Source organism: Salmo trutta, chromosome 5, assembly GCF_901001165.1.
Source record: "Salmo trutta chromosome 5, fSalTru1.1, whole genome shotgun sequence".
NCBI classification, from domain to species: domain Eukaryota; kingdom Metazoa; phylum Chordata; class Actinopteri; order Salmoniformes; family Salmonidae; genus Salmo; species Salmo trutta.
This window is the reverse complement of record NC_042961.1, coordinates 2419561-2434189: the sequence shown is the minus strand read 5'-3', so window position 1 is coordinate 2434189 and position 14629 is coordinate 2419561. Positions and strand designations below refer to the sequence as shown.

The following is a 14629-nucleotide window of genomic DNA, read 5'->3' as shown; positions in this document are numbered from 1 at the left end:
GAGAGAGAGGTCGAGAGAGAGAGAGAGAGAGAGGGGTCGAGAGAGAGAGAGAGAGAGGGGTCGAGAGAGAGAGGGGTCGAGAGAGAGGGGTCGAGAGAGAGAGAGAGAGAGAGAGGGGTCGAGAGACAGAAAGATGCATTGGGCCATAGACATGGGGCAGTGTGTTGTTAGAGGCATATCAGTGATGTCGTGGTAAATAACAATAGGTAGGTAAACTCTGATCCCTGTTTGTGGTGAGTAAAGTAACGCTCTATATATTTTCAAAGCATTATTCTGCAATAGGTGGGTAAATGCTTACGCAGAATACAAAAGGTGTGTAAGCTGCGATCACGTGAATTTACCCTCCACTAAACCACTGAGTCATATGACAGTTATTGGTGAACAGTAGTATCTCTGTGTGTTGATGAAGTGGTGGGCACTGATCCAAAGTAGTGCACTAAATAGGTAATACACTCTTAGAAAAAAAGCCTTCCAAAAGGGCTCTTCTGCTGTCCCCATAGGAGAACATTCTGGTTCCAGGTAACACCCTTTTTGGTTCCAGGTAGATGGCACCTTTTTTTCCTAGAAGTGTAAGGTGCCATTTCAGATGCAGAAATTGGTTGAATCAACGTTGTTTGCACGTCATTTCAACAACCAAAAAAGTATTTGTGATGACATTGAATCAATGTGGAAAACTGATTGGATTTGCAAAAATTCATCAACATAAGGATCTTTTTTTCACTCAACATTTAACCTAAATCCAATGACATGGTGAAATTCTTTGTTGATTTCACGTTGATTTCACATTAGGTGACAACTCAACCAAATTTAAATCAAAACTAGACGTTGAACTGACGTCTGTTCCCAGTGGGTATGCTACCATAGAAAAACATGGCTGCTGAACATTCATAACAACATCAGCCTCTAACTATTCTTCACAACAATCAACCGCTAATCGCTAGCTAACGGAACAGTCTGTAAACTTCAAGAAGTACCGATTACAGTTTCGGGTAAACTGTTTTTTATTTTGGGCAAAACATTTCACTTCGGTGTGCACTAATGAATACGACCCTGGTTTAAAAAATGCTCAAGTGTGGAAGAGAATCCACCATTTGCATATACAGTAATAATCTGGTCTGTGACAGCGAGGTTTGACTGGAATGGTTGTTTAGGCTAAGTGCCGGCCATCGCTGCGTGTGTTTTCACTCTGGGGTTTTTCTTCATTTACAAGTCAGAGTCCAGTTAAGCAAACACCTTAAAGGGATAGTTCACTCCAAGATAAAATTTGCTCGGATGTTTTCAAGTCTAGAAAGACCATCTGAGTCCATATTCCACACCACGTGTTGTGTTGTCTAGACTGCTGTGAGCCTTCGGAGAAACCTACTGATCTCATCTAGAACCCAAATGAATAGGAAAGATTGGCACCTCTAATTCCAGTTTATTAGCTCCACACAGAACAGTTGAGGTATAAAACACATCTGATAAAAATGGGATTTTGTGGTGAACTACCCCTTTAAATTAACCAATCGTTCATCACTCTTAAATAAGCAATGTAAACGAAGCTCCAAATGAACTATACATTCTATTCACTACCATGTAGCTCTATGTCAGTGCAATATCTATATCTACAGGAGGAGAATGGTTGCAATGAACTGAAATTGTGAGTAAGAACCACCATTAATACACTGCATACAGTTACAAGACATTTCAATCAAAAAGCTGCTACGGTACATCTTGCCGAGACTCCACAATATATTCCTCATTTCCCTTTCCAAATGGCACCCTATTCCCTACGTAGTGCACTACTTTTGGCCAGAGCCCAATGGGCCCTGATCAAAGTAGCGCACTATATAGGGAATAAAATGCAATTTAGAATGCAACCTCTGTATGTAGGTCATTGAGTTAGGATGCCAATAACCATGACAACCAACCAACCAATAAAACCCAATTCAAGAACAGGGAGGGAGTGCAAAAATGGAAGCTCCCATAATATTGAGCTTGTCAACCCCAAGAAATAACCCTCATTTAGGTGATAAATGGTGTTGATTCCTGAGAAACCTCCTGAGAATTGTAGGATTTCTCCACATGAAAGCAAATACTTCTTGGTGCTCTACGGTTGTGTCCCAAATAGCACTCTAGTGCCCAATAGTGCCCCAAAAGCAGTGCACTATTACATTTGGAATAGGGCCCCCTCTCTCAGCAAAATCCCCTTAGGATGCTTGGTAACCATGAGCAGGCGTTTATATTGTGAGATCCCTGACACACACAGAACTGAGGAAGAAAACAAAGGAATTCTTTCAGAACAAAGACACGCAGAGCTGCGTTGCATTGCAACCATTCAACCAACAATTAGGAAGGTCACAATAACGTCAGATCTTGGTAGAGACATGACAAGATAAAAGGGAAAGAAGAAGAGGAGGGATGGCAGAACCAAACCGGGATGGCGAGGCCTTTCCAAAGCGCTAGGCCCACTGTCGCTGCAGTGTTGCATTGTGGGTATTGTAGTAACAGGTGTGTGTGTTCACCTGTATTGAGTTCTTGTTGTGTCACACACAGGCATGGCAGCTGGGATGGTTAGCCTAGCTTGGTGATCTGTAGACCCCCTTCTATCCTCACTGTATCGATGGACGGCAAAGATTTCACTTTGTGAAAAAAGTCAAAGAGCGGGTTTCCGTCCACAAATATCCGGAAGCGCGTGTGCTCGCAGTGGATCTCGATCTGGATAGATAGAGAGAGAGAGAGACGGAGAAAGAGAAAAGGCAAGGAGAGAGAGAGAACAGAATAAAACACCCCATTTCTAAACCAAGTCACATTATGTGGCCATGTGGTTCTTTCTCCAAATGAAAGAGAGCTTGTTAGCTTTTACATAACTAATCACATCTCTAAACCTCATCCTCCGACATCTCCGACCCTCATCCTCCGACATCTCCGACCCTCATCCTCCGACATCTCCGACCCTCATCCTCCGACATCTCCGACCCTCATCCTCTGACATCTCCGACCCTCATCCTCTGACATCTCCGACCCTCATCCTCTGACCCTCATCCTCTGACATCTCCGACCCTCATCCTCTGACCCTCATCCTCTGACATCTCCGACCCTCATCCTCTGACCCTCATCCTCTGACATCTCCAACCCTCATCCTCTGACCCTCATCCTCTGACATCTCCGACCCTCATCCTCTGACCCTCATCCTCTGACATCTCCGACCCTCATCCTCTGACCCTCATCCTCTGACATCTCCGACCCTCATCCTCTGACCCTCATCCTCTGACATCTCCGACCCTCATCCTCTGACCCTCATTCTCTGACATCTCCGACCCTCATCCTCTGACCCTCATCCTCTGACCCTCATCCTCTGACATCTCCGACCCTCATCCTCCGACCCTCATCCTCTGACATCTCCGACCCTCATCCTCCGACCCTCATCCTCTGACATCTCCGACCCTCATCCTCTGACATCTCCGACCCTCATCCTCTGACATCCTCCGACCCTCATCCTCTGACATCTCCGACCCTCATCCTCCAGTCCTCATCCAAATGTGTGACTGGAGCAACCTGCTTTACAATAAAACCACAACAAGGAACAATGTGTGTTCCTTATCACTGGGCTATATCTTTACATAACGTCTGTACTGAATCATATTACAGCAACTAAAGACAAGTCAGAGAGGGGTAGAGCGAGGGAGTGTATGAGATAGAGATAGTGGTGGAAGGCCAATTATCGTGAAGTTAAGACCCTTGTTAACTGTGGCCCCATAGGGCTCTGGTCAAAAGAAGTCTACTAGAAAGGGGATGTGGTGCCATTTGGGACAAGTTGGATAAGAACGTGAGGTGTTCTCGGTACCCTGAAGGGATGGTCGGGTTAGAATTTAAAAAGAGAGTGGAGTGTTATGGTATCTTGAAGGCCTGGTCCAGTTAGGGTTATGGATTAAGGGGTAGGGGTTGGGATTAGAGGTTAGGATTAGGGGTTAGGATTAGGGGTTAGGATTAGAGGTTAGGGGATAGGATTAGAGGTTAGGGGATAGGATTATATTTTAGGGGTTAGGATTAGAGGTTAGAGGTTAGGATAAGGGTAACAGGTACCCTGAAGGGCTGGTCAGGTTAGAGGTTAGGATAAGGGTAACAGGTACCCTGAAGGGCTGGTCAGGTTAGAGGTTAGGATAAGGGTAACAGGTACCCTGAAGGGCTGGTCAGGGATGAAGGGGAAGTAGTCGATAGACTTCTCCTCCTCGCTCCATTTTCCCGAGACGCGGGAGTTACGCAGAAACTGGCGCTCGGCGAATCGAGCGCTGAGTTTCAGGGCCACATCCGGCTGTGGTTCCTCCTTCTCTGTGCCGCGGCCGCAAGTCAGGCTGACGTCAAAGCTGAGACAGAAAGAAACGTAGAGAAGAAAAAAGAAATAGGTGTCACTGTGCTGGTTTAACAATATCCCTTTTTACCCTAGGTTAACCTGTCTCTTAGTGGGAGCCCTAGGTAACCTGTCCTTTAGTGGGAGCCCTAGGGGTAACCTGTCCCTTAGTGGGAGCCCTAGGGTTAACCTGTCTCTTAGTGGGAGCCCTAGGGTAACCTGTCCCTTAGTGGGAGCCCTAGGGTTAACCTGTCCCTTAGTGGGAGCCCTAGGTAACCTGTCCTTTAGTGGGAGCCCTAGGTAACCTGTCCCTTAGTGGGAGCCCTAGGGTAACCTGTCCCTTAGTGGGAGCCCTAGGGTTAACCTGTCCCTTAGTGGGAGCCCTAGGTAACCTGTCCTTTAGTGGGAGCCCTAGGTAACCTGTCCCTTAGTGGGAGCCCTAGGGTAACCTGTCCCTTAGTGGGAGCCCTAGGGTTAACCTGTCCCTTAGTGGGAGCCCTAGGGTTAACCTGTCCCTTAGTGGGAGCCCTAGGGTTAACCTGTCCCTTAGTGGGAGCCCTAGGGTTAACCTGTCCCTTAGTGGGAGCCCTAGGGTTAACCTGTCCCTTAGTGGGAGCCCTAGGGTTAACCTGTCCCTTAGTGGGGGCCCTAGGGTTAACCTGTCCCTTAGTGGGAGCCCTAGGGTTAACCTGTCCCTTAGTGGGAGCCCTAGGGCAACCTGTCCCTTAGTGGGAGCCCTAGGGCAACCTGTCCCTTAGTGGGAGCCCTAGGGTAACCTGTCCCTTAGTGGGAGCCCTAGGGTTAACCTGTCCCTTAGTGGGAGCCCTAGGGTTAACCTGTCCCTTAGTGGGAGCCCTACGGTTAACCTGTCCCTTAGTGGGAGCCCTAGGGTTAACCTGTCCCTTAGTGGGAGCCCTAGGGTTAACCTGTCCCTTAGTGGGAGCCCTAGGGTTAACCTGTCCCCTAGTGGGAGCCCTAGGATAACCTGTCCCCTAGTGGGAGCCCTAGGATAACCTGTCCCTTAGTGGGAGCCCTAGGATAACCTGTCCCTTAGTGGGAGCCCTAGGATAACCTGTCCCTATGGGGACAATGGTAATGGAGCTGTAAGGGACATAGAGGAGGGCCTATAGGGACATGATGCTGTAGGGGACATAGGGACATGATGCTGTAGGGGACATAGAGGAGGGCCTATAGGGACATGATGCTGTAGGGGACATAGAGGAGGACCTATAGGGACATGATGCTGTAGGGGACATAGAGGAGGACCTATAGGGACATGGTGCTGTAGGGACAGTGCAGGGCCTATAGGGCCATGGTGCTGTAGGGGACATAGCAGGGCCCATAGGGACGTGGTGCTGTAGGGGACATAGTGGAGGGCCTATAGGGACATGGTGCTGTAGGGGACATAGTGGAGGGCCCATAGGGACATGGTGCTGTAGGGGACATAGTGGAGGGCCCATAGGGACATGGTGCTGTAGGGGACATAGAGGAGGACCTATAGGGACATGGTGCTGTAGGTGACATAGTGGAGGGCCTATAGGGACATGGTGCTGTAGGGGACATAGGAGGGCCCATAGGGACATGGTGTCTGTGTAGGAGAAACACCACATAATACTGTTGTCATTATGTTTTGCATCTGGAGGAGCAGCATGTTGACATCTGCCATGAACTTCCACATAAATATTGTGCGCCAGGCATTTAAAACTGATGTCACTAAATGTGTTTTTAAACTGACCATTAGTTTCTATTGAGGCCTATAAAGGACACACCCTAAAATGTCTCAACAAGCACTGTGTCCCAACTGGCACACTATCCCCTTCGTAGCACACTACGTTTGATGAGGGCCAATGTAGCCCTAGTTGCCTACATAGGGAATAGGGTGCCATTCTTGAGACAGACCAGCTCTGCCTCAGCCTGGCCTGACTGTGAACACCCTGCCTTGCATTATGAAAAAGCCCTCCGTTCTCAACACACCCACCCACACAGTTCTCCATGTCTCCTCTTCACCTCCCCCAGGCTTTTTCTTCACCGTCTGCCATGCTGCTAATAATAAACTATTCTTTTGAACTTTTTCCTTTCTGATCCTTTGTTCGATTCTGTCTTTTACAATAAATGTTCTCTCGCCTTATTAGGCTAGATTCACATTCTTCAGCAGACATAACATAGAAAACACAGCATTTCACCAATTAAACATGTAATACACAGGTCCACAACAATTCATTCTGTAGACTACATTCTTACAGAATCAGATCTCCACCTAAAATGGAATGGGACTTACATTCTAATGAAAAAGCAGTATATGAAAGATAAGAAGTTGGTAATGACATTCATTCAGATAAGCCAGGGTGCAGTTGACAAATAGACCTAGTTAGCTCCAGTCCAGAGCGCATTCTCTTCCTCAAGAATAGGTTGAAGGCTCAGCATCAGCAAGCTGCACGTAACGACATGGACCAGAGCTAAGACCGAATGAGTGGAGGTTATATCGCCCTGGACCAGAGCTAACACCTAATGAGTGGAGATTATATCGCCCTGGACCAGAGCTAACACCTAATGAGTGGAGGTTATATATCGCCCTGGACCAGAGCTAAGACCTAATGAGTGGAGGTTATATCGCCCTGGACCAGAGCTAAGACCTAATGAGTGGAGGTTATATCGCCCTGGACCAGAGCTAAGACCTAATGAGTGGAGGTTATATCGCCCTGGACCAGAGCTAACACCTAATGAGTGGAGGTTATATATCGCCCTGGACCAGAGCTAAGACCTAATGAGTGGAGGTTATATGGCCTGACCAGAGCTAAGACCTAATGAGTGGAGGTTATATGGCCTGACCAGAGCTAAGACCTAATGAGTGGAGGTTATATCGCCCTGGACCAGAGCTAAGACCTAATGAGTGGAGGTTATATCGCCCTGGACCAGAGCTAAGACCTAATGAGTAGAGGTTATATCGCCCTGGACCAGAGCTAAGACCTAATGAGTAGAGTTTATATCGCCCTGGACCAGAGCTAAGACCTAATGAGTGGAGGTTATATCGCCCTGGACCAGAGCTAAGACCTAATGAGTGGAGGTTATATTGCCCTGGACCAGAGCTAAGACATAATGAGTGGAGGTTATATCGCCCTGGACCAGAGCTAAGACATAATGAGTGGAGGTTATATCGCCCTGGACCAGAGCTAAGACATAATGAGTGGAGGTTATATCGCCCTGGACCAGAGCTAAGACATAATGAGTGGAGGTTATATCGCCCTGGACCAGAGCTAAGACCTAATGAGTGGAGGTTATATTGCCCTGGACCAGAGCTAAGACCTAATGAGTGGAGGTTATATTGCCCTGGACCAGAGCTAAGACTAATGAGTGGAGGTTATATCGCTCTGGACCAGAGCTAAGACCTAATGAGTGGAGGTTATATCGCCCTGGACCAGAGCTAAGACCTAATGAGTAGAGGTTATATCGCCCTGGACCAGAGCTAAGACCTAATGAGTAGAGGTTATATCGCCCTGGACCAGAGCTAAGACCTAATGAGTGGAGGTTATATCGCCCTGGACCAGAGCTAAGACCTAATGAGTGGAGGTTATATCGCCCTGGACCAGAGCTAAGACCTAATGAGTGGAGGTTATATTGCCCTGGACCAGAGCTAAGACATAATGAGTGGAGGTTATATCGCCCTGGACCAGAGCTAAGACATAATGAGTGGAGGTTATATCGCCCTGGACCAGAGCTAAGACATAATGAGTGGAGGTTATATCGCCCTGGACCAGAGCTAAGACCTAATGAGTGGAGGTTATATCGCCCTGGACCAGAGCTAAGACCTAATGAGTGGAGGTTATATTGCCCTGGACCAGAGCTAAGACTAATGAGTGGAGGTTATATCGCTCTGGACCAGAGCTAAGACCTAATGAGTGGAGGTTATATCGCCCTGGACCAGAGCTAAGACCTAATGAGTGGAGGATATTGTTTTAGCCTACCTGTCCAACGACATGGACCAGAGCTAAGACCTAATGAGTGGAGGTTATTGTTTTAGCCTACCTGTCCAACGACATGGACCAGAGCTAAGACCTAATGAGTGGGGGATATTGTTTTAGCCTACCTGTCCAACGACATGGACCAGAGCTAAGACCTAATGAGTGGGGGATATTGATTTAGCCTACCTGTCCAACGACATGGACCAGAGCTAAGACCTAATGAGTGGAGGTTATTGTTTTAGCCTACCTGTCCAACGACATGGACCAGAGCTAAGACCTAATGAGTGGGGGATATTGTTTTAGCCTACCTGTCCAACGACATGGACCAGAGCTAAGACCTAATGAGTGGGGGATATTGATTTAGCCTACCTGTCCAACGACATGGACCAGAGCTAAGACCTAATGAGTGGGGGATATTGTTTTAGCCTACCTGTCCAACGACATGGACCAGAGCTAAGACCTAATGAGTGGGGGATATTGTTTTAGCCTACCTGTCCAACGACATGGACCAGAGCTAAGACCTAATGAGTGGGGGATATTGTTTTAGCCTACCTGTCCAACGACATGGACCAGAGCTAAGACCTAATGAGTGGGGGATATTGTTTTAGCCTACCTGTCCAACGACATGGACCAGAGCTAAGACCTAATGAGTGGGGGTTATTGATTTAGCCTACCTGTCCAACGACATGGACCAGAGCTAAGACCTAATGAGTGGGGGTTATTGATTTAGCCTACCTGTCCGGCTCCAGATCAACAATGCCCATGACAATGACCTTCTTCCCCGGCCTCATACCACCTCTGATGCGGCCGCTGAATGGCACCTTCTACGATTGAGAGACAATATTTTATTTTAAATCATCACATTTAAACCATCATCACAACACATAATGTGGACAAAGAAAATAATATTGGCATTTATATTGAATAACGTGGATGTTTCAGGATGAATCGTCCCACCAGAAGCCGTGCAATGTCCTCCCTATCCGGCGAGATGAGCCCGGGGTTCCCGAACGAATCGTTGTGATGGTCATCTTCAGTATTCTTCAAAACCACCAGAGACAAAAGGGAAAGAAAAAAACACAACGTATTGATCAGGTACAGCCTAAATGATAGTAGCCTACTCAATGGGCGGAGTAGCCTAGCGTTTTAAAAGGCTGCATATTGCTCTAGATGTCTTCTCTGCGTGGTCCTCATGCCGCTATTCAACAATGAAAAGGTGGGGAAACCCATGGCTGTCAAAACATCTGTCATGTTCTAGACTAGAGCGGGTAAGACCTGTGAGAACGGTCGGTCATTACCACCAACCCGCACATAGACAGCCCACATTGTAAACTGATACCGAGAAGTAATAGGTGAGCACCACACAGAAACATGTTATCTTGCAGAATCATTGAATTTGTTCCGCGCCCACATCAGAGGTCGACTCGGGCTGTGCTTGGGAATGCACAGGCAGCCTATTGACATATTACTCCACACAATAATACAAACTTCATGATGGCGTTAATTATAGCTCTCCACAAATGACACGCTTCAACGTTTTACGTGCAGATACAGAAAACAACAAATTCCGAGCAAACCGCTGTTTTCCTGAAAATTGTAGTACTCACTATTGCGTCCTTTTCCGTTGCCGACACCGCCATCTTGACTTGTACAGAAGACCATAGGATGCTTATCAGAAGAGAGGCAGCCCGGGCAGTCCTCCTCTCCTGGAATGTGTCAGCGTCGTGGCAGCAGTGACTCAGTCAACATGTTTCTAGCTGTCCACACTCACACTCCACATGCAGCGAAGAGTGGCATTACCTAGGGTATTCACGTTTAGGACTAGGATACGTCTGGCTGGCTGAGGCTGCGTGTTGCAGTAGACTATGTCTAGGCTGTATTTATCCGCTCTGGAAATGGGTGGATAGTCTTTTTATTTAGCTGACGTGTGCTTTACAATAATAAGAGGGGCTTTGGTAATCCCCGTCTGTTCGGGAACGGGAACGAGCCAGGCTAATCAGATTTTTAATTTCCTACAAAGAACCTTCACCTAATTAAAATGTACCCCCATAAAGTGGGGGCACTTCTCTCATTCGATTCTAATCTTGAGTGAAAATATTTTGTATATCTTCGTTCCTAGACTAATTAAAGAGGCCTGGTATGTGGTAGGAGCCTAGGATAGAAAATGTAACCATTTGGGATGATAATGATAGAGTGAACAAAATGTGGCGCTAAAGAAACCACCGACTTGATATATAAATCTAGGCTATAAGAGTACAGCTACTTTTGTTCTTGAAAATGTAACCTTTATTTAACTAGGCAAGCCAGCTGAAGAACAAATTATTATTGACAATGACAGCCTAGACCGGTTAAACCCGGACGACGCTGGGCCAATTGTGCTCCGCCCCATGGGACTCCCAATCACGGCCGGTTGTGATACAGCCTGGATTCAAACCAGGGTGTCTGTAGTGACGCCTCAAGCACTGAGATGCAGTGCCTTAGACCGCTGCACCACTCGGGAGCCCAAAGGGCTTTTTGATTCTAAATACTAAGTTCATTGAGAAATATCCTATTTTGTTGGACACCATTGAGCTATAAGAGCATGTTTCCGCTCAATAATTATATAGAACATTATTTGCCTATGCAAATCAGGAGGGCATGTTCAAATTGTCAGAGGGCTCCTTCTGTGGCAGTTCACGGTACTACAAATACAAATCCTCTACTCTAGGCCTGCTCTGTTCTATTCTGCAGTTCCCTCATCCAGAAACAAGGGCTCATTGGGGTTCTATACAGAACCTATTGGTTCTGTATAGAACCATTTCTTATAAGAGTGTAGACAACATGTTGTAGACAGAGATTGACTGACAAGATGCTTTGTGGGTCTCAAGCCTTCTGTCTTCTCACCCTGATAGTGACTTCCTCAGTCAGAGCAGCCTACATGATTGGATAACAGGGAACCATCAGTCAGTGTTGTATTGGGGCTGTGTGTAGCCCTGCATGAGGATATAGAGGAGATGAAAAGGTTGGGACTAAATTGGCCACTGAAGAGCTGCTGGTGTCTACTACCGTTACGCCGCCCTTGAGCAAGGCACTTATTTTGTAACATAGGATGACTCTCAAAAGACAGCAAGGCACATCTCTGACATTCTGTCGATTGCAGCACCTGTCCCTGAAGTTATGCTGGCTAGCCCAGGACATATCTCCTACCATCTTCCTCTCTTCAAGTCATGGTGACTAGCCCAGGACATATCTCCTACCATCCTCCTCTCTTCAAGTCATGGTGACTAGCCCAGGACATATCTCCTACCATCCTCCTCCTCTCTTCAAGTCATGGGGACTAGCCCAGGACATGTGGGTGTCTTGAAAACCTGGGAACGTATCAGTGCAACACAAGCTCCAAAGAAAATGGCGTCCCTCGCCGTAACTGCAGCGGTATAGGGCCTATCCATTTTTTTTTGGGGGGGGGGGCATTTTGTTTTAGATAGAAACAATGTAGGTTATATTGAAGGCGGCTGTTTATTATCCTAAGATGGCATCCTGCTGCCACACATAGACCTAAACTACAGAAACTAATGCAGCCACACATAGACCTAAACTACAGAAACTAATGCAGTCACACATAGACCTAATCTAGGGAAACTAATGCAAAAAGCCAAGATGGTATCGCCTGGTACGGCACCGCCTGGTACAGCAACTGCTCCGCCCACAACCGCAAGACTCTCCAGAGGGTAGTGAGGTCTTCACAACGCATCACCGGGGGCAAACTACCTGGCCTCCAGGACACCTACACCACCCGATGTCACAGGAAGGCCAAAAAGATCATCAAGGACAACAACCACCCGAAGCCACTGCCTGTTCACCCTGCCACCATCCAGAAGGCGAGGTCAGTACAGGTGCATTAAAGCTGGGACCGAGAGACTGAAAAACAGCTTCTATCTCACGGCCATCAGACTGTTAAACAGCCATCACTAACATTGAGTGGCGGCTGCCAACATACTGACTCAAATCTCTAGCCACTTTAATAATTAAAAATTGGATGTAATAAATGTATCACTAGTCAGTTTAAACTATGCCACTTTATATAATGTTTACATACCCTACATTACTCATCTCATATGTATATACTGTACTCTATACCATCTACTGCATCTTGCCTATGCTGCACGGCCATCACTCATCCAAATATTTATATGTACATGTTCTTGTTCATTCCTTTACACTTGTGTGTATAAGGTAGTTGTTGTGAAATTGTTAGATTACTTGTTAGATATTACTGCATGGTCGGAACTAGAAGCACAGGCATTTCACTAAACTCGCATTAGCATCTGCTAACCGTGTGTATGTGACAAATAACATTTGATTTGATTTGATGTGTCTTTTGTTGTTTTTCTTAGTCTACAGATGAATGATCTTAATTTGAGCCTGTTTTCTATAGCAGGAAAATAATCCTGCAGCAACAGGAAATATGAATTATGTGGGTTATAATTAATGGACATTTTTGTAGGGGTTGCTACATTTTTTGTTAGGGCAAATCAAATGAGACATTTGAAACTTTAGAAGCCTTTTAGTACCTTGAAAACACTATAAGTTTCCATTTCCTGCTGTGCAGGAAAATTCTCTGTAACAAAAGAGTGATCAATTTAAGATCTTACATCTGTAGCTACTTCTGTTATGTAATTTAGTAGTAGGTTAACAGGTGTATTCATTCCGGAGCAAGACGCCTGCATGCATTCAGTCTGAATAATGCCACTTCTCCCTTCTCAAGAGCCAACCTGTTCTACCACTTGGAAATAGGCTAAGGCCCAACTACACCCTGATGACATGGAATTGTCAGCTGATCTTCACACAATGTTTAGTTCTGTTGGTTCATGTTTTCGCGCAGTAGACTATGCACACTCACACTCATTGCTACAGTGTTATAGGCTATGTTGTTGCTCTCCATCTTCTAGACTTCAGCTCCTTCTTGTGTAAGGGAACCTTTTCAGGTGAGTCCCTGTTGTAATTTAGGACCAGTGTTTTCCTAGTTGGCTAAATTACAGCTGGTGTTTCTGTATTTGCTTTTCTGTGGTTCTTTCAAAGATTGGCTAACGGTATGTTACCGTATCGGAGCATATCTGAAATGATAACGATTAATCGATTTGTCACTTGTCAGACTCATCAAGTGTAGCCCGGCTCCTCCAACTGTTTTCCATCGTGGTCCAAAGGGCTGCACCTGAAATCGGTTGTGTTTCCTCACTGTCAAAATGTACAAAAACATATTCCTCTATCCATTACTGTTGGAGTTTTCTCTGCTCCCTGACTGTTTCGATGACTGTTAGCTAGCTGGATTATAAATGTAGGTCTATTCTCATTTCTACACAGTTTAGATTTTGGTGTTAGACATTTTAAATCAAATCAAATTGTATCTGTTACATGCGCCGAATACAACAGGTGTAGACTTTACTGTGAAATGCTTACTACAAGCCCTTTAACCAACAATGCAGAGTTAAAAAGTAAGAACATTTGCAAATTTTCTTTGGAGCTTGAGTTTTTTTTTCATGTATTTTTTTATTTAACTATTATTAAACTTGGCAAGTCAGTTAAGAACAAATTCTTACTTACAATCAATAACAATAACAGGGCTATATACAGGGAGTACTGGTACCGAGTCAATGTGCAGGGGTACGAGGCAGGTAATATATATATATATATATATATATATTCTTCTCAAACCACCAGCGGGACGGATTGAATTGTCTCAAGGGCCAGATCTGGCCCGCTGGCCACATGTTTCACACCTCTGAACTGGATGCTTTACTAAATATTGTAACATCTGTTTGTTGTATGACTCCAATTTATTATTATTATCCTTTTTGACTATTACTTATTTTATGGAGCTTCTTTAACCGGAGATGGAGTCTGTTAATCTGTTAATATCAAGTATTTCAGAGAGTGTTTGTTGTCTGCAATTTCATTAATAAAAACGTTGAACTTGAATTTATTCTTCACACAAAAAGATAAGAACCCATGTCCGAAATTATTTTGCAGTGAATTAATGCTGTCTGTCTGTGTAGAAAGGCTATAGTCCTATAATGTCTCACGAAACTATATCCTTTATATTACAATGTTATTACAGTACAACAATGTCCTGGCCATTACTTCAACAACAGTACCTTTCTGTACATATGCTTCCATGTGTCATAGCTTGGGTACCAGTTGGTTTAGCTAACATTCTACACTTTGCACTCATTGTTTCATTGTGAAACATTCTTTGGCACCTAACACAGAGTGAAAGGAGTGGAATGTTATCTAAACAGACTGGTACCCAGACTACATGTGGCATTGTGTCAAAGAAGGTGATCTTGATCAATAGAGTCAGATT

At 45.5% G+C, this 14629-nt stretch overlaps 2 protein-coding genes across 2 annotated transcripts in view; one reads left to right on the top strand and one right to left on the bottom strand.

The window, feature by feature from the left end:
• Positions 1 to 983: 983 nt before the first annotated feature.
• Positions 984 to 10155, bottom strand: LOC115193515 (galectin-related protein). The gene is made up of 5 exons (XM_029752207.1): positions 9897 to 10155; positions 9247 to 9330; positions 9025 to 9113; positions 4160 to 4346; positions 984 to 2697 (listed from the first exon to the last, which is right to left on the bottom strand). Exons 1-5 carry the CDS (start codon positions 9927 to 9929, stop codon positions 2554 to 2556), a joined length of 537 nt encoding a protein of 178 aa, XP_029608067.1. The 5' UTR covers positions 9930 to 10155; the 3' UTR covers positions 984 to 2553.
• Positions 10156 to 12903: 2748 nt separating this feature from the next.
• Positions 12904 to 14629, top strand: part of LOC115193514 (ABC transporter G family member 20) — a 38511-nt gene continuing 36785 nt past the window's right edge. Inside the window, exon 1 of the mRNA XM_029752206.1 lies at positions 12904 to 13253. The gene's annotated coding sequence lies outside the window, so the exon portion shown is untranslated. The remainder of the gene's footprint in view (positions 13254 to 14629) is intronic.